This window comes from Pogona vitticeps, chromosome 6 (genome assembly GCF_051106095.1).
Source record: "Pogona vitticeps strain Pit_001003342236 chromosome 6, PviZW2.1, whole genome shotgun sequence".
NCBI lineage: Eukaryota > Metazoa > Chordata > Lepidosauria > Squamata > Agamidae > Pogona > Pogona vitticeps.
In genome coordinates, this window is record NC_135788.1 from 68,096,357 (window position 1) to 68,123,043 (window position 26,687).

The 26,687-nt window shown below is 39.9% G+C and overlaps 1 protein-coding gene across 4 annotated transcripts in view; it reads right to left on the bottom strand.

Annotated features, from left to right (window-relative positions):
- The window catches only part of BBS9 (Bardet-Biedl syndrome 9), a 381,302-nt gene that overhangs the window by 104,614 nt on the left and 250,001 nt on the right, over positions 1-26,687 (bottom strand). For 2 of the 4 annotated variants that reach the window (XM_073003799.2, XM_073003802.2), the window contains exon 21: positions 22,925-23,032. The exons of 1 other annotated variant lie outside the window; for it this stretch is intronic. In XM_073003799.2, coding sequence (XP_072859900.1) covers positions 22,925-23,032 — 108 coding nt within the window. Of the gene's footprint in view, positions 1-12,334; positions 12,505-22,924; positions 23,033-26,687 lie in introns of those variants that run through there. One more of the 4 variants, XM_073003800.2, reaches the window with a different exon arrangement.

Consider the following 26,687-nt stretch of genomic DNA (forward strand, 5'->3'; position numbering starts at 1 on the left):
TAAACATGGAGGGTCTATGCAAGGAATCCACTGTGGCATGGAGGTCCAGGGTATGTATAGTAGACACAATATGTTCCTAAACTACCTACTACATAGTTCAACATTGTGGTTCCTAAATTAATCACAGTATACAGTGGGCCCTCTACTTACGAACTTAATCCGTTCCGGAAGGAACGTATTAAGTTCATAAGTTTGTAAGTCGAATCAGCATTTCTCATAGGAATGCATTAAAAACCATTTAATCCATTCCGGCTGTTTCTGGTTCTTAAATCGAGCAGCGGTTTGTAACTAGAATCATTAGTTCCCATAGGAAATAATGCAAAGCCGGTTAATCCGTTCCTACCACTAGGGGCAGAATCTTTTCTTTTTTTCCCTTTTAACCTAAGATGACTTAGGTTTTAAAAAAAGAAAAGAAAAGAGGGAGGGAAGGAGGGAACAGAAACCTTTTCAACAGAACACCTTAAAAAGCACATTTTCAGCCAAGACAAGCACCTTTTGGGGTGGGGGGGGGGAAGGGACAGCAAATTAGTGAGAGAACAAGCACCTTTCAGACAACAGAACACCGTAAAAAAACACCCCTCAGCACAAAGAGAGACATGGCTCTGAACTACATTTTTACCCTGCTTGCAAGCAAGCTTTCATCCCAACAGAATTCCTCAGCACAAGGAGAGACATGGGTCCACATTTTAACCAGACAGATTCAGAACACACACACACACCCAGAGACACACACAGCAAGGAAAGATTCCAGCAAGCATGCCGCCATTTTAAAACTGTAAAATCTACTCAGCAAGACCTATGCCTCCATTGCAAAAATGCCCTCTGGGTCCACATTTTAACCAGACAGGTTCAGAACACACACATACACAGACAGAGAGAGAGAGAGCAAGGAAAGATTCCTGCAAGCATGCAGCCATTTTAAAACTGTAAAATTTACTCAGCAAGACCCATGCCTCCATTGCAAAAATGCCCTCTGGGTCCACATTTTAACCAGACAGATTCAGAACACACACACACACACACCCAGAGACACACACAGCAAGGAAAGATTCCAGCAAGTATGCAGCCATTTTAAAACTGTAAAATCTACCCAGCAAGACCCATCAGAGCTCAGAACCCCTCCTAGCCCTACCCTCCCACCAACGAGCTGCAAAAAACCCTGTACAGTAAAGTAAAACATACTGTAGTGTACTCACCCAGAACAGGCAGTCTCTCTGCTTAAAAAAAGAATGTCAAAAATAAAAAATCCAAAAAATTTTTAAATGCCAAAAAATTTAGAATACTGTACTGTACTATCCGTACAGCACTGTACCAGTACCAGGCAGTCTGAAGACTATCTCTCTATCCACTCTGTAAATGCTGGGAAGAGCGAGGAAGCAGACAACCACGCTCTTCGCTGGCCAACGGTTAACTGAACATTTAAATTTTGCTCTTTTCCCGCTTCCCTCACCAGTTTTTTTTTGTTCGTAACTCGACCCACAAGTTCGTAAGTAGGGCCCACTGTTTCTATGGATCAGGTTCGTAACTTGGGCACATGTTCGTAAGTAGGGCCTGTTGCTTTCTATGAGATTGGGTTCGTAACTTGAAACGTTCGTAACTAGGGCCGTTCGTATGTAGAGGGCCCGCTGTATACGAAAATGAACCCGTGTTCATTTTGTATGTCTGAAAAAGGGTAATGTTTGGAGCTGTGAGATTAAACATAGCTCAAAATCCTCTTGCACTCCCTTCAGTATTCTCCCTTTATAATTAAACTATTGACTTAATCAACGTTAATTTTGTGAGTATCCTGGTGACATAGGGAAAAAGAACTTCTAAGGCGTTGCTTTTCTTGAACTTTTAAAATAATCTACCTTCTGTAATATTTCACAATTTATTAATTTTTTCACAAGGATTTCCAAAGTAGCCACCATGTTAAGTATGTCTTGGCATTTTGGCAAAAGAAAAGAAAAGGCAAAATACTGCAGAAATTTAAAGACAAATGGTTTTATTTCAGTGCAAACATTCATGGATCAAAATCCAATTAATTCTTCAGACACCACAATGATTGTTGGTGTTCTACTAGTAACACTTTAAAATATTATAAAACTGAACTGATGTATTCTTAGGGCTGTAGGCTTACTTACAAATGGCGCTTCTGGAGAACAGCCATGAAATTCTCTACCTGGGGTAGTATCTAACCGTTTCTTCAAAGGGTGGCACACCTTCAGATACCAACTGATTTATAAGACATGGGTGATGGTTATATTGTTAATGTGTGTGTGTGTGTGTGTGTGTGTGTGTGTGTGTGTGTGAGTGTGTGTGTGTGTGTGTGTGAGAGAGAGAGAGAGAGAGAGAGATCAAAGATACAATGTACAATGTTAGGAGTTGATTTTTAATTAGTGTAATATATAGAGAATGATTGAGAATATTCTCTTTGAAGGGAAGAGAGATGAAATATTATGAACTACCATGGTTTAGCCATATCCAATTCTTCGTGACCCCATGGACCAGAGCACACCAGGCCCTCCTGTTTTCCACTGCCTCCCAGAGCTGGGTCAAATTCATGTTGCTAGCTTCGATGACACTGTCCAACCATATCATCCTCTGTCATCCCATTCTCCTCTTGCCCTCACACTTTCCCAACATCAGGGCCTTTTCCAGGGAGTCTTCTCTTCTCATGAGATGTCCAAAGTATTGGAGCCTTAGCTTCAGGATCTGTCTTTAATAACTGTGCACACAGTCTTTCCCCCTTCTCTAATACCTGATATTGCATAGATAGATATTAATGGATATTTTCAAAGGCAGGTTCAGAAACAGACCAATGAGAATAAAAATATAAGAGTTGAGGTTAAAGAAGGAAGACATTTTATACAGAAGTCAGATAAGCATGAAATGAGAAGGGGAAAGAAAACAGAATATGGAAATAGATGTATTCAATTTAATTGCTATACATATTGACAGATGGATAGAAAATACATAGAGTACCTAGGAAGTAGAAAATAAAAGACAATATGTGAATGGATAGAGAAAGAGTATAGAAAGAGGTCCATTACATCAGCATTAATGAAGCATTACAGTCTCACACCCACTCCTGTCAGCAAATGGATATTCACTCTCCTCTGCTACTAGTAAGTAATGACTCCTTCCTTCACTTATAGATTAATGAGAAGGTAATGGAAGAGGCATGCTGAATCACAGCAAAGGCCTGTCAAATCCACATTCTGTTTGCATACTGGCCAATCAGTTGCCAAGGAGAAGCTCACTATGAGTGCAACAGCATTCTCTATTGTACATTCCCCCGCGACTAATACACCTTGGGCAGAGTATTAAATGTAGCAGCACACAGTCAGGGCAAATATAAATGTTCCCCAGTGGATTCTTACCAATCAAGTGTTAATTTAGTTGAATTGATATTTATTTAACTTACAGGGTGTTAATTTGAACATGAATAGTAAATTTACTAGCCTTATCATACAGCATCTAACCAGGGTAATATAAATGTCAAAGACGTTGTGTGTATAAAGTAGTAAAAATTTGAATGAGTTGCTTATGGAAAGAGGAAAAATCATCAAACCATCAAATCGTGTTTTGGCTATGTTATACTTCCTCTGTAATAAGCAATATAAACTAGAGAAGGGGAAGCTTAAAATTTTAGCACAGGATGTTGTGCGGGGGGAGAGCTCTGAATAAACATAATGTTGTTTTTCACTGATCGTAGACTTTTCTGTCTACTACTCCCAGTATCTGTTCTCACTAAAGCCAAAGAGACTATTGCAAATATAATTTAATAGGTATCTGAAATGAAATTCTAACAATACACGTTTTATAACTTCTGAAACATACTACAACAGCAAAACAACAAAACAAACAAGAAGACAAACAGAAAATCAAAGTGTTAGACAACGGTAGAGTTTAGGTACATTTCTCACAAGCTCAGATGCTTTGAGCCAATATAGCTGCAACATTCCACCCTAATGCAGAGCATGATTCAACACCCACAAAGACTGTGGTTGCTGACACTTTTATATTTGGGTTTCAGATAGAGCTTGATATGCTAGTCTAAAAATAATTAGCTGTTGCCATAGCAACACAAGTAACAGAAGGGTCAGAGAGCCAAAATCCCCCATGTGACCAGGGCTGTTCAGTGCTTTCTGATAGAAAGTAATCAGAATCTTCTACATAGCTCAGGAGATGTTATCTATGTTAATAATAAGTATCTAGCACTCAAAGATTCTTGTTCACAAGTTACAGTATGTCACCCTGATATAGTCCCTAAGGAAAATATGTTAGACCATGAAAATATTTATATTAAAGGCATTGGTTCTGAAATAGTGGTGCTGCCCATGGCAAAAATACCAATGAGATATAAGGAATGGTCAGGGGTTCGGAAGGTGGCCATATCCGATCAAATTCCTGCTCCATGTTTAATACGCCTGGATTTAGCTGAGCATGTGTAGAGTGTTTTTGTGACAACTCGCTGTCAGGGAAGGCAATTTGTAGCCACTGAGGGAAACGAAGGAAATCTTCCTGAAATAAGAGAAGAGAGAGAAATAGCTGATCTGGTTACTATGAGAAACCCTAAGAATCTATCTTTCATCAAAGAGCAAAAGGAAGACCCTATCTTAAATAAATGCTTTGCATAAGTTAAGGAAATTCCACTGACCCCTAAAAATCCTGAATGATGCCCCAGTTTAGAGGAAAACCCTGAGACAGTAGAAATGGCTGAGGTGGTCATATCGAAAAATTCTAACAATACTTTATTTTAGAACCGAAGGAAGATACCACACTGAGTCCATGTTTAGAGAAAGCCAAAGAATCTCCCTTCCCATTATCTCCTGAATACCCAGAGAAGTTCAGCGTTGATAAACACTTGTTATATACAGAAGTTTTATTAACACCTCATAGGAGTGCAGATGAACATTTCAAACAGCTAATTGTTCCTGTAAAATATAGGGAGAGGTCCTTAGAAGTAACAGAGCCAAGATTGGGGGATACTCATGGAAAGGAGGAAGGCTTTTATGAAGCCCAGGAGAGAGCATTCTGTCCTGAGGACAAAGTGGTGAGGCTGAGACCCATGGGGGGGTGAATAGCAGTTAGCAGGGTCAGAACCTGTGGATTTGTTGCAGAAGAACTGGAGGGCTGAGTAGTCTAGTTGCTAGTTGCAACACAGTTGCAAAAGCCCTTAAAACCTTGCGATGCAAACCCCTACCTAAAAAACCAAATATTAAAGAAATAGAACCAGATGATGAAAATCTCAATGCATCTAAAATAAACCAAGTGTTTGAGATAACACTTGAAACATGCCTGTGAATTCGGAGGTGACCCATGATAGTGGTCCCCCACATATGGAGAACTTCACAACAAAAGCACCTGTGGGTGAATTTGTTGGTGAGCAGGAACATAAGCAATAAGATCTCAAGGAAGAACGCAGCCATAGCTGTGCTAGAGAAGTGGAAGAAACTGCCTGACCTTCCCACAGCTAAGAAAATTTTTTGTGGTGGGCTTGAATACTATTTGTAGGTTGTGTTTTTCAAAAATGTCATGGACCGGTATGGGAAAACTTGAAAAAAACACAACCTACAAACAGTATTCATTTTCTCGAAGTAAGGGAAGAACTGATTCTAGAGTAACCATGTGGAATTTTGTGGTGACGATGTAGTTGTTTAATAATCTTAAATCTAGAATAGGGCGAAGACCCCCATCTTTCTTGGGGACGGTGAAATAGCGAGAGAAAAACCCAGTGTTGTTTTGATAGACGGCTTATCTGGCATCTTTGAGAAGTAAATTAGTTATTTCTTCTTGCAGGGGTTGTGACGGAGGAGTAATGACGTGTGCTGTCGGAGGAAGTTCCAAGAAGTGGATGCGGTAGCCGTTCTGATGATGGAGAGTACCCAGGAATCTGTGGTGATGGATTCCCATGCAGGTAAGTGTTTCCAGAGGGCAGGGTTGGTGGGGTGGGTGACGATCTTGGTCAAAGAAATGTCAAACATGGTGTTTGGGTTTCTGGTCATGCCAACTAGCGGCAGGCTGTTACCGGGTTTTGGCTCTTTGGTTTCTGAAGTATGGATTGTAAGAGGTTTGTCGTGGAGGGTCTCGTTGGAATCTCTGGTACGAGTTATTAGGTCGGTTTCATTTATTCTGCTGAGGACATTGCTGGTAAACTCCCCAACCTCTGGCTGCTGAATGTTTCTTTTGTACATTCTCTAGTATATCATCAATTTCAGCATGGAAAAGACTTGCTCCATTGAAGTGGAGGACTTTGATACGTGCCTGAGCATCTTTGGCTAAGCTGGCTGTTCTCAGCAAGGAAAAAAGGCGTAGGACTACTGAAGTGGCCATGGACTTGGCTGTAGCGTATACAGTGTGGCGGGTGGAAAGTATCTATTGTTTAGCAACGGAGAGACCTTCTCATTGGAAGGTTTGTGCTAGTATCTTTTTATCCTCTGGCAGGGATTCAATAAAGGTGGTCATGTTGTCCCAGAGGAAGCGTTGATAAGCTCCCATGGCTCTTTGATAATTAGCGACTCACATGGTGAAGACTGCGGAAAAGTAAAGCCATCTACCCATGGAGTCTATTTGTCAGCTGGAGGCGGCATGTCCATGGACATCTGTCGATGTTCAGGATTGTCAACATCTAAAGATGGTGGTTGAGCATCGCCGGACCTCAACTGGTAGAGATGGACCTTGGTGTCGAGCTCGGTGTTGTAATGGTGCCAGGGTTGATGAATTGGATTTACCGGATGGGAACTGTGTTGATGTAATAGAATGGAGCAGGTGTCCATGGAGCAGGATGGATATCAAGGATTGTCGATATCAGAGCCTGTGTCTCTGTGATGTCAAAACAGAGGTTGCTGATGCGATGGCATAGCAGTAGAATAAATGGATGCTGGCGATGCCGAGCATGAAGAATGATTTCCATCATCTATTGCAGTAGGAGCTGCAAAAGCCTCACATGTGGATGAAATCTGCTTGACAGTTCAAGGTTTTTTCAATATCAAGCGGGGAGCAGGTTGAGATATAGGTACCTCTTGGTGATATGGCTGTTTTGACACTGATGGTTGTCAAGAGGCAAGCCAACTACTAGATGGTATTATCGAACTTGGTAAAACGTCTGGTCGACTAGTCAATGCAGTTTGTTGAGCAGAGCACTGGTCAGGGCAAATGACAACCTGATGCACATGCTAAGCATGGGTTTGAACCACACGTGATAAAGCAAGCTGTCGAGTTGTTGATGTTGACGGTTCTGGTTAGGGATTGGTGGGCAATCTGAGGGCATCGAATATGGAATGGTGTCATGCCATTTGGGATGGGAATCCTCGGGCGATGGAATAACCAAAGGATTGCTGGAAGAAACGGAAGGTTGTGGACTGGGAGGAGAGGACGTTAGTCGGTCGACTCTATCATCCCATCCTGGAAACTGAGAACAGGGTTGATGGGACGGAAGTCTGTCATCATCTGAGGGAGATCCAACTGAAATTGATTCAGAGAGTTGTTGTGGTTGTGGTGGGATGTCCGTAGGCTTAGACTGTTTAGCTTGTTTAGGAGGAACAGGCTACGGAGCTGGAGCAGTTTCAGTAGATCTCTGACGTTTAGAAGTCGTTTTCAAAGTCGAGGACTTCAGTATCGAGGGTTTCGATTTGTGTGTCTTCAAGGTCTTAGACGATGTAGATGGAGAATTGGAATGAGCTGGTGTAGCCGATGGATGTTGTTTCGATGATTCAGTAATGGCTTTTTCCATTACTTTAATTTGGGAAGTGGCCCTACATGGAGGTTAGGCCATTTGAACTGGTTGTAAGGATTGTTTTCAAAGTTGACGTTTTAGCTTCGAGAGGCAAGATCAAAGAACTCCGTGCTTAAAATTTTTGCAATCGGTACAGGACGAAGTTTGTTGTTGTTCTCCCAAACAGCCTTCCATCCTTCCGAGGTCGGTAAAATGAGTACCCAGCTTGCTGGGGGGGGGGCAATGTGTAGCCTGTATAAGTAAAAATTGTAAACTGCCCGGAGAGTGCTTGTAGCGCTATGGGGCGGTATATAAGTCCAATAAATAAATAAATAAATAAATAAATAAAAGGCACTTAGAGTGTCCATCAGAAAGTGGGATCTTATTATCACAGACAACGCAGTGCTTAAATGGGCCCAAAGGGGCCATGAATAGGAGAAATAATTGAGGAGAAAAACTGATGATTGAAGGGGAGGCTGCTGCGGCTGGAGGCCGAGCAAGGGGAAAAAGAAAAATATCTGATGATAATGAATTTGATCTAACAGTTCAATAGAAAAAGATTGATATCAGGAAGGAATCAAAAATAAGCTCTCTTCTCTTTTACTCACAGAAGCAGAATTATGAGGCTTTCAGTTTCTTTCAACTGAAAGAAACTGAAAGGGGACACTTGGCGCCAATGTACTTATACAGGTGGGGAGGCTCCGCGCAGGCACAGATCATCCAGGGTGTGATTCATAGAGGCCACGAAGAACCACGAAAAGATCACTTATATTATCCCTGATTACTAAGCATGGAGCTGAAATATGGACAGTGAAGAAAGCTGACAAAAAATAATAAATTCATTCATAATGTGGTGTTAGCGGAGAGCTTTATAAATACCATGGACTATCAAAAGAACAAATACATGGGTTCTGGATTAAATCATGCCAGAACTCTCATAAAAGCCAGAATTATTAAACTATCCTACTTTGTGCATGTCAGATTATTCTGATAGTAATGTAAATCTGACTTCAGAAATAATAGAATTACATTTACAAATTTAGCAAGTACATATGTATTAGTAAGTGAAGAGTTTTGACATATTTTATGCTTAAACATTTTCTTCATTAGTGAAAGTATAATAATAATTATCTATGCAAATAACAACTAAGAAACAATATCAGAGGTGCTATAAGAAATTTATTGAATCATCCACAAGTCAACTAGTGCACTTTCACAGGTCTTCCTTATGAAACATGGATGAAACTGCAGAAAGATTGTTAACTCCATACAATATTTTATTATACTGCTGTTTGACTAAAAATTTCCAAGATGAAACAAAATCCACAGTGATTTACAATAGGTCATAAAACACAAATAATCAATAGAACAAAAGCTGACACGTAAATGGCAACAGTCATTGCAAAAATAAAACGTATCCAAGGTTAAAAGTCTGGCAAAATAGAAAAATTATTCCCTGAGTCTGTAAAAAAAGTTAGCAAAGTGAACTAAATGTCTTCAGTAAGCTATTTTCCCTATTCCCAAGTTATTCAATACTTTTATGTAGTAAGGCAATTCAGTAATAATCAGGTATAAACACAAATTATGGTCTTTTATTTAATCACACCTTTACATACCTTCCAGTTCTTGAAATAGACCTCCAAGGGAGCTAACATCTCTCAGGAGAAAGTTAACAATTTCCAAACAATAGCAGGATCCCCATCAAGTGCTCTATAGAAAACTCATGTTTTAACAACACAGCAGAAAGATGGAAATGGTATGGAAAACTGAGCTTCTTTGAAAAGTGTACTCTACAAGAATGACACTAAATTTATTGCAATAACCTACATTCTGCATGTGGTATACAATTCATTAAGAGCATAAAATACAAATGAAGAATCAGATACTAAAACTAGGTACTGTAATGGTAAAGGTTTCCCTTGACATTTAGTCCAATCATGTCTGACTCTAGGGTGCGGTGCTCATCCCTGTCTCCAAGCCGTAGAGCCAGCGTTTGTCCATAGACAGTTTCTGTGGTCACATGGCCAGCGCAACTAGACATGGAACATGTTACCTTCCCACCATGGTGGTACCTATTTATCTACTCGCATTTACATGCTTTGGAACTGCTAGGTTGGCAGGAGACAAGCGATGGGAGCTCACTTGGTCGCGTGGATTCGATCTTACGACTGCTGGTCTTCTGACCTTGCAGCACAGAGGCTTCTGTGGTTTAACCCACAGCGCCACCACATCCCAATTTATACTACTAAAATCTAGCACACAATAAAAACCTCTCTTTTATTTATAAAAACTAAATAAAATCCTTATCATCATTTCCCAACACCTTGATTAGGTATGTGAAACTGGGAGACTACTTGTCAGAGCATCTGACGATGGAGACAGAATAGCAGCAGGTGACTCTGAATCCTTGCATCTTTCTTGTCTGTTGAAGCTATAGTTGTGCCAACAAACTCAGTGGGAATGAGAGCGAAACCATCCTCCTCATGACCACCTAAATCTTGTTAGTGTATGCCATGTAAGCATGCATATCTAGGATTTCATCAGTCACACAGTTCACCTTTTTTTGCCATCTGAGTAATATATTTACACGTACATACATCTCTCAAGTTGCTTTGCTAATGAATAAAAACAGCATGTGGGTTTTCTTCACACAGACAAAAATAGTGCAATTATGTTTATGCACAAATATTACTTTCAAATCCTCCCTTACTACCAAAACAGGCAAAGCTGCCTTTGAAAATTATTTTCCAAAGAAGAGAAAATGTCTAAACCACTCTGCAAGATTTACATATGAACAGCTATTGCAGGCCATTTCTGTTCAAAGGATATCTGAAATAAAGAAAAATATGAAAGAGGCCTATGGTATGTATATTTGTAACATTCCCCCTACCCCATTTCCCTTTTATCTATTGTACAGTTTTAAAATGGCAGATGTGATCCAACTGAGCCAAATTAATCTACAAACCAAATTAAAAAGAAAATCTAATTGAGGCTTACATCTCTTACTTTTGGGATTTGTGATTAAATTACTTGTCCCTCCCCAAATATAAATACTCATCCTTCAAGCCAGAAGTTCCATAAATACATGAATACTTTGAATAGTCTTATAGCAAGTCCTAACACATGCAGTCACCCAACCTATCTAAAGTGAAGAGCAGAAAGAGAAAGAAAACCTTTCCCTTCAGCCAAACCCCTAATTTCTGTCAAGAGCTATGAAGCAGGATGGTGAAGTTAATTAATTATCGAGTCAACTGGGTTTTTGTATTCAGATATTTTCCTGGTGTAGGTCTTTGAACGTCTGCCCACACTAAGCTCATGAATCAGTGTCATTTACAGCATGCATTAAGATAATTGAACATAGTATGGAGGAAATGTATACAAGAGGGCTAATATTTCATGCAGGAAAGTTCATTTTATCACTAGAGTGCATATCAGACCACCTCATAGTTGGCATCTATGGAGATGAGCTTAACAGGAATTGGCTGTGTATAAATGCCATCTCATATTTTGCATTTATATTTTGATTGATGGAAAAAACACAGAAAAAATCTCTGAATATACCCACCATTCCAACAACAGTGGTATGGAAATGCAGAATGGTTAGGATGCAAAGGCCAATTTAAATTCAAATTGTATAGTGAGATTTTAAACTGAAAAGTAAATCCAAACTTTGTGGGTGTATGGACCTATTAGCACAATTATTTCAATCCTGAACAAAATGTTAATCAGGAGGATTTTGTATACTTTTTGAAAGTTAAAAATAATGCTGTTATCTTCTAAGTAACTGTGGCTGCTACAGTTAATTGTAAAGCATGGTGAGTGGAAGGGACGTGATCACTTGTACTTAGACTAGAAAATGCAGGCTGTCATTCCAGCCTGTACATAGAATTTAGCCAGTATTAAAAACACTAGGTCCTACAACTTTCATCATGCTCTCTCTTCTACAAGCAGAATCACTTCTTTAGATTTAGTTTAGTTTTTCTTGTTTAGTATTTTTATGTGAGGTTTGAAATAAAGCTTGTTCAGGAAAGAGATGTCTTGCTATGCATGGCTTGCCCAATTGTGTATAGGTAGACCAGTTCAGCATTTGAGACCACATTCCCATTCAGTCTAGAGTAATTCAGACCCCATCTGATTAGATTTAGCCTCTGTATCTACAGTGGTGCCTTGACTTACGACCGTCCCGACTTACAACCATTTCTAATTATGACCAGCTCCGGCTGCAAAATTTAGCTTCGACTTGTGGCCGGAGCTTCCGGTTACGAACAGAAAAAGGCAGGGGGGAAAAGGCGGGGAAGTCAAATTGCTAACTATTGTTAGGCGAAGAGGCTGCTTCTTTGTAGCTCTTTTGCCCCAACAGTTAGAGTGAGTGCGATCAGAGGAGGCTTCGAACTGCCTGGTAAGGTGAGGTGCTGCTTTCTGAAACTGTTCTGGGTGGGTTTTGCAGCACGGTTTTGGGCTGGGTGGTGGGCTTATGTTTCTATGCTGCGATGCGTCTTGCAGAGGTTTTTTGTTTGTTTTTTGGTGTTTTTTCCCCCATTTCCAATGGGTCTTGTGAGGTTTGTTTGCCTTTTGGTTCTCCCCAATTCTGATGGGTCTTGTGGGGTTTGTTTGCTTTTTAGGTTTAGCCCCCCCCATTTCTGATGGGTCTTGCAGGGTTTGTTTGCTTTCTGCTTTGCTTTTTTTGCATTTCCGAAGGGTCTTGCATGGTTTGTTTGCTTTCTGCTTTGCTTTTTTTGCATTTCTGAAGGGTCTTGCATGGTTTGTTTGCTTTTCTTTTCCCCTTTCAGCTGGGATGGATTACACTGTATATGAAGAAAAATAATAACTGTGGCACAAGGAAAAAATAAAGCATTTTGAATTTGACAGAATACATTCTATTATTGGGAAGGACATAGACCACTCTTCAGATTAGCAATTAAGATGTCAACACCTAAGAGAAATGGTACTAGTATCTGTCAGTTCATTGCCATGCGTCTACCATATTAAAAGGTAAAACAACTTCTAGCTTACATCTGGTGATAATCAGATGACCACTGTGCAGCTAGGACTTCAAGCAGCTGGATTAGGTTAAAGCAGTAACTATAGTGTTCAGCCAGATATTTTTGCCGTATTTCTCTGTCATTCCTAAGGATTTTGTGGAATCACTTCTGCTGTTCTGATGAGATCTCCTAGAATGTTTTGTGTTGTAACCACAATGCTTTTTTCCAGCTTCAATTGATTGCCCAATTCTGCCCCTTTTTTGACAGGGAATCTTTAACAACACTGGCATGTGTGTTGGTAATCTCAAGAATAGATTACTGTAATGCTCTTTACATGGGGCTGCTCTTGAAGATGCTATGGAAACCTCAACAGGTTCAAAACATGGTGGCGAAGCTGATTTTGGGGTAAGTAAATTTGATCATATTATCCCAACTCGGGCCCACCTCATTGGCTTCTTGGTAGTTTCTGTGCCCAAATTCAAGGTGCTGGTCTTAACAGTTTGGGACCTTGACACCTTTCAGCACATCTCCAAAAGACAACTACATCCATGTGCCCAGTGGAACCTCTACATTTGTTCCTTTGATAATCTGATCCTAATCAGAAATTCCTTAGTTGCATGAGTGGTTTGCTGTTATTGGATCAGTTGTTCTAGAAAATTGCCTCTCCCTGTGTGAGAAATAAGTTCAGTAGTGGTTTGAATCTCACTTTATATTCCAATATATATTTTAAATATATCAGATCTGTGCTTTCTTTCCATATTCCTTCTCATATGCAAGCTACTCAGTTTGTACCAAATAAGGATGGTGGCAGTGGTCAATTGAGATGTGGGAGTCTTGTACAGACTCCCCTCTTCTCCAGTCCATAGGAAGAAAACTGGATTCTGAAAAGCTTTAAAGGAATTTTCATGGACAAATCATCCATAGCATAACTAAATATTTCTCTTATTTATATATTGACATCAATGTTTTCAGAATGCTTCCAGAAACCTAGTGTCCTATATGGGCAATTTGAATTGACATGTACACTTCCAAAGTGGGACTAATCTTAGGGACTAATATGCATATTAGGTCCTTCTATTGTAATACATTTCATTTGACCAAAAATGTGCACATATTGATCACTTTATCAAGACATGAGAGACATAATTTTAAATCTCAAGATTACTTTAGCAATTATGCATTAAATCCTTATAACCAGATGTCCCCACTTACGAAAATTTCGAGTTATGGAAAGCTCTGGCCGCAAAATTTTGCTTCTACTTGCAGCCGGAGCTTCCACTTAGAAAAGGAAAAAGGCAGGGGGAAAGGGTGAGAAATTTAATTTTACAACTAAATGTTGGTGGCGAAGAGGCTGCTTCATTAGGGAAAGGGATGCAATGGGGGCGGCCCAGAGCCAGGAGGCTTGACCCTGCTGGGTGCTCTGGCGGCGCGGGCGACAGAGGTAGCAGTCGCCCAGCGCTGGGAAGCTTGAGCTGGCCGGGGTGCTTCGGCTGCTCGCCCTGGCTCGCTTCCCGCTCGCTCTGCACCACCCTCCACCATTTGAATTTCCTGCCATGGGCCCATGGAGGGTGGCATGGAGCAAGCGGGAGGTGAGCCGGGAGGCAAGCAGCCGATGAAACCTGGCAAGCTCGAGCTCCTGGCGCTGGGCGACCGCAGCCGGGGGCAAGTGGCTGAAGCACCCCAGCCAGGCTCAGGCCTCCAGGCGCCGGCGGTCATGGCAGCTTTGGAGCCAGGGCCGGGAAAAGCAGTCGACGTAAGATGCTGCTTTTAACTTTTAACTGTTTTGGGTGGTTTTTGCAGGGTGGGATTGGGCTGGTGGGATTATGTTTTTAGATTTGTTTTGATTTTTTGCAGGCCCAGGGGCTTGCAGTGTTTTATTTTTATTTGGGGGGGGTATTTTTTCCTTCGGCCGGAATGGATTAAATGGTTTTCAATGCATTCCTATGCGAAATGGTGCTTTGACTTACGGAAATTTCAACCTACGACTACAGTTCCAATACAGATTAATTCCATAAGTCGAGGCACCACTGTATTAGATACTTGGATATTCTGACTGTTAGCAAATGCAAATCTAGGTTTTCACTAGCTATAGTGCCTAAAATGGCTCGACATGACCAAACTATAGCAGTAAAGAAATAAAGAAAGAAATATTTGTTTTTCCTTATATTTCTCATGTGGTGGTCTGAATATTGAAGAGTTTGGTTTTGGAAAGAGCTGAGTTATATACCTTTATGTATTAAAACTGTAATTTAAATTTTCCTTGTGCTATTTCAAAAATGGCAAACAGCTTCATATAATGTCATGAAGCTGTTCTTTTTTTAAAATATAAGAGGGTCGCGCACAAGCTATTAAATGAAACAAAAGCACGCTATTTGGGACAAAAGTATGGCATGTTAAAGTTTAGTCCAAATCTGGAGTTCATAAGTCTTTAAATACAATTTAATTCTATTTTCCATATCTATCTTATGAACTCAAAAGCTGCCAAATTTCATTTTAAAATGCCATTTTGAATGCTAGTCAACTACAGGAAATAGCAAGAAAAAGGAACAATGATATCCTTTGAGCTCTGCAAAACAAAGCTGTATAGAACACCCAGTTCAGTGTTGCAAAGTTAAAAGTTCCTGAGTTATGTCTTAGTAGAAACTTACTAGAAAAATTAAATGACTGATAACTTCATAATGAAGCTTCAAGCTAAATAACCCTGCATACATTTCTTGTGTTACTCAGGCCATTAACTGATTGAAGACTTCATTGCTGATTAATTGTCTGCCTTATAACAGATTAATCAAATGCATTAAAATTCACCTAGTTATTACCATAAACTTCAGTATGACTTTTTTAGATGTTGGAGAAAATATAAAGCAATTTACAGATTATTAAATGAATTAATTGTTCAAAATAACCTTTTAGATTTCATTTTTCCTTTTTTAATTTTTTTTTTTTAAATGCTCATGTACCTTCAACCTGCACCTCCACAGATTAAAATTATCCTCCCAAATAATCAGCTGAAGTGGTCTAGTACTTATGGATATTAATCCTGCTGCTTTAAATCAATTTTTTAGCATAAGAACTGACATACTAAGTCAAATGATTTTAGGGACTAGTGAATTAGCAAAACTCTCAGGAAAGAAGAACCATACTGTATTTTCTCAAATCTGTCTGTAATGTCCCAGTGTTTATGCACTACTAAGTCAATGCTGCCTTACTTGGACTGGGTTGGCTCTTCTGAAAAACAAGGAGCAAACTCAAGTGCTAACAGACACAAAATATGTTGAATGTCATATTCTGATGGAGGCATGAGATGATTTGGTGCAGGGGAATCAACAATAGTTCCCCTGTCATGGATGAATCATTACCTTATCAAATCAGACTCTAAGATTACCTGTGATTTGAAGGATCCAGAATATTTTCGACAACTATGGGGAATTATCTAGCCAAGGCTCCTATGAAAGCTGAGGTCTTTGTTCAGAACACCAAAATGACTTGGGCTGTGGCTGCAATACTTCCTGAGCATTCTTAGTGAAATTGTAGCAACATATTTGTTTTTATGTTTGCAGAAAATAGAGTTCTTGGTATTCAGGTACAACAAAACAGAGCACAGATGGCACAAAACCAAGTGTGAACCTGACCTGACACCAGTAAAAGCCTTACTTTGTGGTGGTGATAAAGAAGATATCCCTCTTCTTTATCACCATTACATTAATGTCACACTGATGGGGACATAAAAGTGGTCTAGAAGGATACAATGCTAGATGGTATTGGTTGTTGTCAAGACATTAAAGAAGAAGTAGGCCCACATACTTCATGACTTTCTTTCAGTATGAATAAACCGCCAGGGTGACCAAACAATAAATATTTCAGTTAAGGTAAATTTTCTCTACTCTTCCACTGAAACATCCAATGCAAAGTTCAAAGCTGTAGCATCTACATGAGTAGGTGCTCACCTAAATGAGAACATTTAATTGTCTAACTTATTTCTTTAAAATAATAAATAAAGAAGTAATAAAAGTAATTTAGAAATAGATGGAATGGATAACAGGATGTTTTAAATCAAAGCTATAACTGCAAGAGCAATTAACATGAAATCAATGTTCAAGGTTCTTTATACAGTGGTGCCCCGCTTGATGACGATAATCCATTCCAGGAAAATCGCTGTTAAGCGATATCGTTGTCAAGCAGAAAAAAACCATTGGAATGCATTGAAAACCAGTCAGTGCGTTCCAATAGGGGAAATACCTCATCATCCAGTGAAGATTGCCCATAGAGAACCGCTGGTCAGCTGTTCAAAATCGCTGTAATGCGAAGCTTCCCTCTGGAAAGCAGCCATTTTGAGAAGGGAGGGAAGCCATTTTGCGGAGCTGGAAAAATCATCGTATAGCGAACAAATGGTTTGCGAAGCAGGCTCCTAATCAATGTAATGCGGATTTCCCCCATAGGAACCATCGTTTTGCGATTGCAATACAGATTGCAAAAATATCATTGTTAAGAGATTTCGACGTCATGCGGGGTAAGCGTATAGCGGGGCACCACTGTATAGCACAATAGGTACCACCAAACTGAAAAATCATACTAAACAGGAAGAAGGAAAGAATAATAGTTCACATTGAGGCCAATTTAGAAAAATCACTGGCTCACACTTACGTATTTCAAAATCTACCAAAGAAGTGAATTTTGAAATGCAAAGAACTTGCTGACAATTTTACAGCCTTGTTGCATCCTTACAACATTTCCCATCTCCATTGTACATGTAGAAGGGCAAACCATCAATTTGTATCCTACCCTCAATGCTGGTTACATATAAAAATAAAGCCTGTTGTAGGGAATAATAAATTGCCTAACTTCTAAGGTTTTGTAAATAGATCTACAAATGAGTCTTTACTCATATTGCACCACCTTCAAGAGATATGGTTGATGGGGACATCAAACAGGGCTTTAAAACTTAATTTCCATCTTCAAAGAAATTTATATACAGTGGTGCCTCGCAGAACGAGCACACCGTAGAGCGATGAATTCGCTCTATGGTGACGCTTTTTCGATCGCTAATGCGATCGCAGAGCGACTGCCCCAATGGGCGAAAATCGCAGAGCGAAGGTCGGTAAGCGGTTCGCTTACCGACCTTCGCTTTGCGACCCGCCGATCAGCTGTTCCGCGGCAACAAAATGGCCACCAGAACAGCCGAAATGGCCACACACAGCGTTTTTGCACCCTCGTTAAGCAAGGGGAGGGCACGAAAATGGCTGCCGGACATTGAAAAACTTCGCTGAACGGTGAGTTTAATGCATTCCAATGGCTTTTTTCTTACCGCTCAGCGATGTTTCACACAGCGAGGGTTAATCCGGGACGGATTAACCTCGCTGTGCAAGGCACCACTGTACAGTGGTGCCTCGCTTAAGGGCGATAATCCGTTCCAGGAAAATCGCCATTAAGCGAAAACATTGTAAAGCGGGAAAAAAACCCATTGAAATGCACTGAAACCCCTTCAATGCGTTCCAATGGGGGTCAAAACTCACCATCCAGCAAAGATCCTACATAGGGCAGCCGTTTTCACTGCCTGTCTTGTGAGGAATCCGTCCCAGAAAACAGTGGGGAGCCATTTTGTTTACCCAGTGGCCATTTTGAAACCGCCAATCAACTGTTTTAAAATCATCATTTTACAAAGAATCGGTTCCGGAACCAGAGAACTGATCATCGCAAAGCGAAAAAACCCCATTTAGACCATCGTTTTGCAATCACAATTGCGATCGCAAAAAGATCGTCGTAATGCGGTTTTCTTGTAATGCGGGGCAATCATAAAGTGAGGCACGACTGTATTGTCTTTCTATTACATCTGATGAACACTGCCCATTTTCAGTATGCCTTAAATTGTCTCATCCAGATGGAGCATTTATTCCCATGTCTGTACTTGATAATGTGCTTATGTTACAACCCTTTTTTCCATCATACGGACAACTCAACGCTTAAATTGGTACTAACACTGACAACAAATGTCAAAATACCTAGCTTTCCACCTTTCCAAAGCCAACTCTGTAGGTATATGTTTCATTTTGTACTGGAGCCAGAGTTCAGGCAGCATGAGCTTCTTGGATTAGAAGCTTTCAGTGTTACTGCTATTCCAACAGTGCCCCCATGGAAGATCATTTTTCCTCAATGTGTTCGGGGGAAAAAATGCTTTGAAAGACTTCCAAAGATTTCCAAAGTTGATTAATAGTGGAGTGAGCCTCCACTGGAAATGGTTCCTATTGGAACCCATTACTGATAGCAGTTCATAGGCATCCTTCAGTCTCGAGAGACTATGGTAATGTGCTCTGTATGGAGGACTTCAACGCTGTATGCAAAGCTGGATTGTCCTCTCCAGAGCACGAAGCCTGGGTAAAATAATATGAAAGATAGGCTGTTACTTAAGCAGCTTATCCCCCCATCTCCACATTGCTGAAATAGTCCAATGGAAAGGCAAGAGCCAATACAACTGGTTCCAGCGATGCCGCAGGAGTTGCCAGAACGACACAAACTGCCTCTGGGACTCCGGGTCCGGATTTTGCCTCAAGGTTAACTCCTCAAGCCTTTTTCATCAGTGGATATAGCCCCAAGGCAGTGGAGGTTTGGAATCAGAGTTTTCCTTCTCCTAGATGGGCTGCCTTCCCAGGCTAAAGAGCCCCACCTACCCGGGTGATAGCAGTAATCTAAAATAAAATAACCCCCTGCATTTAAGATCATTTTAGAAGTATCTCTTCAGGTTTTGTGTACTATTTCTGAACCATTCCTTTAAAAACACGATAATTTCTCAAAGAAAGCAAATGAATAATTTTTCAGGAATAATTGTGGCACCGAGTGGCACCAACTAGCACATCGGAACAAATGCTTCATTTGGATGAACCCAGTTTTCGTTAATTTGTTCCCCAACTCACTAGCTCTGTTAGTTATTTTGTTTTTATTTTGTGCTGCTAAAGAAGCTGTATTTCTTGTTTAATTTATAGTTGATATTTTATTTTATAGTATGTGTGCACACACTGATGTATAAATATGCTATTTAAAAAATCCCTTTCTGGGAGAACAAACAATGCATTATTTAAAAAAAAATTAAAGCTACTTAAAAATATTAAAAACTACATAAAATGTTAAGATCAACAACAATAAGGAAGCCCCTACAGCTTATTAAGACTATGATCCTTACTCCACAAAGGCTGTGATAAATGACCATGTTTTAACCTGGCACAGAAATGAGATCAGTGCTGGTGTGAGTCGAGCCTCTACCATAAATGAGGTGCTAGAGTCCCATATCTTCGCACAGGGCAGAGGTCGTCAACTCCCGGTCTGCGGCCCGGTGCCAGTCCATGGCCTGAGCCAGACAGGGCCACAAAGATAGACCTCCTGCCCTCCCCGCACACACTCCTCTCCCCACAGTTGCTTTGCGCATGTGTGCAGGTGCCAGCGCTGGCATGAGCGCTCCCTCACCCCTTCACGCGTGTGTCTGAGTGCCTGAGTGCCCGCATGAAGAGGTGGGTGGGTGCACAGGTGGTTGTGCAGGCGCCGCTGTGCATGCGCAAAGGGGTGGCGGAGCGCTCACGCTGGCACGTGGGCGCTCCCCACCACTTTGTGCATGCACCTGAGTACCCGTGCACCTGCGTGAAGTGGTGGGTGGGCTGGCGGGCGTGCAGGTGGGTGCTCCCCCACTGCTTCGCACATGCGCCCAAGAGCGCATCCACACTCATGCGTACCTACAGGGGCCCCCACCTTCCTCAGAGGCTCATCCAGTCCGTGGTCTCAAAAGGGTTGGGGACCACTGGCATAGGGGATTGTTCTCCATGTTGCAACACAGAGAGGTCTGTCCTTTCAAGGTATTAAGGACAGGGCAAGTATACATAAAAAGAGTCATTTCCTCAAATGTCCAGGCCCCAAACCATTTGTGGAGGGGGGAGGCTGAAAATGTTTTTTCTTTGTAACAAAGAGAAGTTGCTTTAATTACTAATTTGCAATATATCTTACACTTCTCTTCAGTGTCTTACATGTACTGTGACAAACCACTTATACTTGCTAGCTGGGACTAGCTGCAAGATAATCTTTGTGTTTGTATTTCTCAGAGGTTAACACCCCTACTACTCATATTTTTAATAATACTTACATCCTGTACACACAGTTATCCAGGCAACCTTTTGGAAATGGATACCTTCCCAGAGCTTTGTTTAGACTCCTTAAAATCAGCCTAGATGCTTCTCCTAAGCAGCACATAGCTAAACCAATGCTGAGGCTTGACAAGATTATCTTCCATTTCCAATGTACTGATTGAAGAATTAATCAGAGACAAATTCAGAAATAGTCTGTTGCTATTTAAATGAAGTTCCTTCTTTTCTGAATCTAATTTTTAACTTGCAGTCCACCTTATCAGATGCATAAAGTTTTGTGCTGAATTACAAGTTATATATGGTTGCCAGGGTAAGACAAAAACAATACGGTCAGTAGGAAACAAAAAGTAGTAAATATAAATAGGGTATTGAGCAGGAGGCTGGACTCGATAGCCTTATAGGCCCCTTCCAAGTCAATTATTCTAAGATTCTATGACTCTATGTTAATCAGTTCACTGATGGAATGATCTCTGTGTTACTACCTGTTTTGTGAAAGGCTATCTCTAATAAGGTAAATACCTCTGCATTTCATTTTCTGTGTGACACAATTTATACTTTATCTAAACCATGCGTGTATACATATTTGAAATTCAATGTAACATTCCAATCATATGTTGGAGCAGCTTTTAACTCAAGAATAGTAAACATGTTAGTATCTAAGGTGCTAAGTTTTCTGACTCTCTGTTGTTTGAGGAAACGTCAGTTCTGCAATTATGTACAACCCAAAACTGCCAACGTACTTATTTCCTCTAACTTTCAAATACAACACTTAGTTTTATATTAGTACTATTAAGATAATACTGATATCCAACGTGTGCACTTAAAATAAATCACAGACAAAGATGTGACTCATAACAGATAGAGGAGATGTGGGGTTTTTAAATGAATAGAAGGATGAAAGCTGTGACTCAGAAAATAACATGAAAATTGTAATGGGTGATTTTCTTAAACATTATAGTAGGTTAGTACAAGTATACTTTTTGGATTTAATATAGCAGAGCTGCAACATTCCCAAAAGACACAGTCTTTTCAGACATTGTGTTATCAACATAATATTTTTCATTTCTAAACACTACTGCTAATACATTTATCACAAACACACATCAGCTTTTGTAAGTCTCAATAAAGAAAAATATCACATTTTATTATCCTCATCTTCATCCACATTCACTTCTTCTTGTCATAAAATTCAAAAATACTTGTCAGAATGATTGTTTTGAATTTACCCTGCATCCAGTTGGCACAACACCTGTAGTATTCTTTGGCATATCTTTGTGAGGGGTCAGTACTGGGGGCAGCACCAATGCAGACATAATAATAATAACTGCATGCTATCAAGTCAATTCTGACTTACTGCAGCCCTTTCCAGGGTTTTCTAGGTACAGAATATTCAAAAGTGCTTTAACATTCCCTTCTTCTTGGGGGTGCCTTGGAACTGTGCAGCTTGCCCACGGCCACACAAACTGGATCTTCTGCTGGGAAGCACAGTGGAGAATTGAACTCCCAACCTCTTGTTCTGCAGTCAGATACCTAAACCACTGAATTATCCAGCCAGCTAAATATTAATCATGTGCTGTCTAGTCAATTCTGATTTATAGCATGCTTTTCAGGGTTTTCTAGGTAGAGAATACTCAGAAGTGGTTTACTGCTCTCTCCTTCTGGGGTTGCCCTGGGAATGTGCAGCTTGCCCAAGGACATATAGGCTGGTTCTACTTGTAGGAGGCATAGTGAGGAGCTGAATTGCCAACCTCTAGCTCTGCAGCCAGATAACTAAACCACTGAACAATCCAGCAGACATACTGAACTTATATTTCAACAGCTGGCTGACTGATCACTCCCTGGCCCTGTTCCTCCTCTTCCTTCAACTCTGACTGTTCACCTGCTTTCTCCAAGTATCTGAGCAATGACAAGAAGCAAAGGGTTTCTCTTAGCCCTGAAAAACATGGAGATAGCAGGGCTCTGTCTGAGTACATCCTACCCAATACTTTGTGGAAACAATGAAGGAAAATTGCTAGAGCTGACAGGGAATGCCTGAACCAACAACAGAACACAAATACTTTGAAGTCAACCTTTAGCTATTCCAAAACTATCAATGCATACATTATTATTTTCTCCCTTCTTACCAGATTCAGTGTGTTTAGTGAGATGCTTGTGATTGGTAAACCTTGCTGTAGAGTCTTGTGAGGGTAGCCTTTCCTCAAGGTCAGATTCTGGTATGGTAGTGCAGCCGCCTACATTGCAAATCAGATATTTGTAACTGAAGCAACATAACAGTATAAAAATAATACATAATCATAACCAAATCTATAATACTTCATAAAGCATCGAAAAAACAAACTGTTCCTCAATAGTTGATCAAGCAGGTTAAAAACAGCACTTTCCTAATGGTTTTTCTAAATATTGTAGAACCCTGACACCCTCTGACCACAGGAAGCGTAAGTGCAAACTATCTGCAGACAGCATCAGACACAACTGCAAAAAGTCTGGGTGCACAACTAAGACTGCAAACTAGTTCGTGAGCTGCATTATTCCAGATTTCAGTTTGGGGATCAAATGACTAATATTCAATCACATATCAGATTCCTACACTTTGAAAATCAGAATGCCAGAAAAAAGAAAAAAAATCACTGAAATTTTGTTATCTGTATTAGTTTTTTATGCATAGTTTATTTTTTGCTATTTGAAAACATTTAGTAATGAAAATATTATCTACAGTCTGATGTATATGTCATATCCAGATACAGTGTATGCTCAGTCCAGTATGGAAGTGTATGTTACAGAAGTGAATTATGTGGTGAAAGCACTGGATATTGCATCTGTTAACTTTATAATACCAAGGGGGAAACCCTTGAACAAGTTCTTTCCTGGTTATCATAAGAGGACTCATTTCCTAAGATACAATGACTTATACAGTTACATGTGGTATAATATGAAAGCAGCTCTTTTAATAGATGCTGGAAGATAAAAAGAAATGATATACTTTTAGGAGAACAGTGCATTTCACAAAAGAAAATGGAAAGCAGTACTAAGGTATAGCTTGGAGAGCTGTATGCATATGGTGAATTTCTTCTTAAAGAAATCGAAGAATCAATACATATACTGGAAGGAGCTCATATATAAAATATATTCAAATAAAGAAAAAAAGAAAGAAATCTTTATTAAAATGTAAGTTGAATCTTGCTGTTTGATGTATGCTATAGCCAAACAAGATTATAAGATATTTGAGTTGTAATCTAATAAAGTTGTTACATTTAGCTGACAATTACATGTACATAATGCATTCCTAGATGATATATTATCAACAAAATCTGCTGGACCCACATCCCTCCCTTCTTATGTGAAAGGAAGTAATTTTAAGAAACATAAGAAAACTATTTTTCTCAGTTTGTTCTGAATGGAAATCTAGTTTCTCAGATAAAATCCAAGTTAAAGATGCTATGGACATAATAAAACATGAGAGAATCATGTCCTTTAAAAGGTATTTTGTAACACTGAAGTTATGTTCAAAATGTCACGTAGCCCATTAGTATGTATTAGGTTTCTGTGTATATGCAAAAACTCTGAAAGTTTGTTTTGAAAACTGAAATCCCAAAGGTTATATAACCTTGAAAATTAATACATTTTATACCAAACCATTTCATTAGGCATCAGCACGATCTTCCTACTGAAGGTAATATAATCATTGTTAAAAAATGTCACTTTGCCCTATGGCACCTCCAGCAATTGGCTGGAAGGAAGTGAGACATCCTGATGTTGGTTTTGATGTCAAAGGTGTGTAAGGATATACTTATCAACAGACACTATCAAAAAGCAGCAATATTAAAAGCAAAAGTTATTTCTTCCATTGTCTTACTTCCCCTATATAGATATGCAATTAATGTGTTTACTACTTGAAAAACATAACAGTACCAGTGTGAAGAGATTTGAAAATGACAGTAAAACATTATCATTCAACTGTTTCTTACCATCACAACACAACTACATTCAGCTCTTTTTCTAGACATCAGTTTAATTCCTCTATAAGGCACGAATATAAACTTTAAAGTTCTTCTAATTCCCTTCCATCCTTCTCATTGATTTAACACAGCTTTTTAAAATAAAGCTCATAAGGTATCCTCTGATAGCAGTTCATAGGCATCCTTCAGTCTCAAGAGACTATGGTAATGTGCTGTATGCGAAACTGGATTGTCCTCTCCAGAGCACGAAGCCTGGGTAAAATAATATGGAGGATAGGCTGTTACCCAAGCACCTTATCCCCCCTTTCCACATCGCTCAAATAATCCAATGGAAAGGCAAGAGCCAATACAACTGGTTCCAGCGATGTCGCAGAAGTTGCCAGAACGACACAAACTGCCTCTGGGACTCCGGCTCCAGATTTTGAGAGACAGTGAGAAAAGAGAGAGGGTACTTGTCCTTAAAATAATTTATAGCCCAGGAACTGGTTCACCCAAGTACATTGCTTGATTTTTCTCTATTGATTAATATAGGAGCTGGTCTCAAATTGGGATAATTCAAAATAAATGCCTCAGTGCTCACCATGATCATATCAGGCCAATCACAGATGATTCCAAAGTATAGGCCCATCATGCCATGGGCTCCCTATTCAACAAATGGAATCCTAGCCATACATATTCATTTTCCTTTTATTTATTTGATGAAGCAGTTTATCACTAGTGCCTTAATAAACTTAAATGCTAGTAGGAATCATATGTAAGCTGCCTTTTTATATATTGTTCTTAGCTTTAAATATGATCTAATGATGTAAACTACATTGCATACTCATTATTTTCAGCTTTAAATACTGTCTTTCATTGGATCCTTTTTAAGGAGAAAAGTGTGGTAATGTATTTTAAATAAATAAATAAATATAAATCCACAGATTGCTTCCAATTACATTATGTGTTCCATCACTTGTTCTTTAAACAATACATATATGTACAGTACATACATTGTGTGAAAAAAACACAAGTGTGCATGAGAGATTGAGAGAGTATACATGTGCAGTCATACAAGACTGAAATTCAGGATTCAGTACATCATTTCTGAGTATATTTAAAGATATATGTATCAAATTGTATACACATGCCCTTCATGCTAGTTTATTCTTTGGTACCCATATAAGAGTGCAAAATGCAGATATTCAGCTGTTTTATATAAGTAAAACACAGAATGCAAGGAAAGAAACATGGGAACATAACTAGTTTGAAGTACAGTGGGGTCTTGACTTGAGAACTTAATCCGTATTGGAAGGCGGTTCTCAAGTCAAAACGTTGTCAAGTCAAATCTGCATTTCCCATAGGAATGCATTGAAAACCATTTGATCCGTATCTGCTCTTTTCCGTCCATAGAAACTAATGGGAAGCTGCTATTCCACCTTCGACCACTAGAGGGGGATATTTTGTTTCTTTTTTTCTTAGGTCAAGAAAGGTTCAGGGAAGGCAGGGAAAATACAGTCCAGGCAGTACAGTACCAGGCAGTCCGATGACTGTCTCCCAATCCACTCTCTAAACGCTGGGAGGAGTGAGGAAGCAGACAGGCACCCTTTTCACTGGCCAACAGTTAACTGAAAGTTCACATTTTGCACTTTCCCTGCCTCCCACGTGTTTTTTTTTCAGTTCTTAACTCAAATCTAAGTACTTAAGTCACAGGTGTCAAAAGCAAGGCCCGCGGGCCAAATCCGGCCCCCCAGACCTCGACTGATGACCCCCGGAGCCGCCGCCAGCCTTGCAGCCTCCCCCCCCTTTTTTTTCAATGAATTTACTCTGTGCCTGCACGGAGTAAATTCATTGAAAAAATGGCTCAAGTTAACAAGGCTACGTCCTCCTTCCGATTGGCTGTGGCGCTGTCACTCCTTTCCTCTCCCTCCACCCCCCGCTCCCCCTCCCT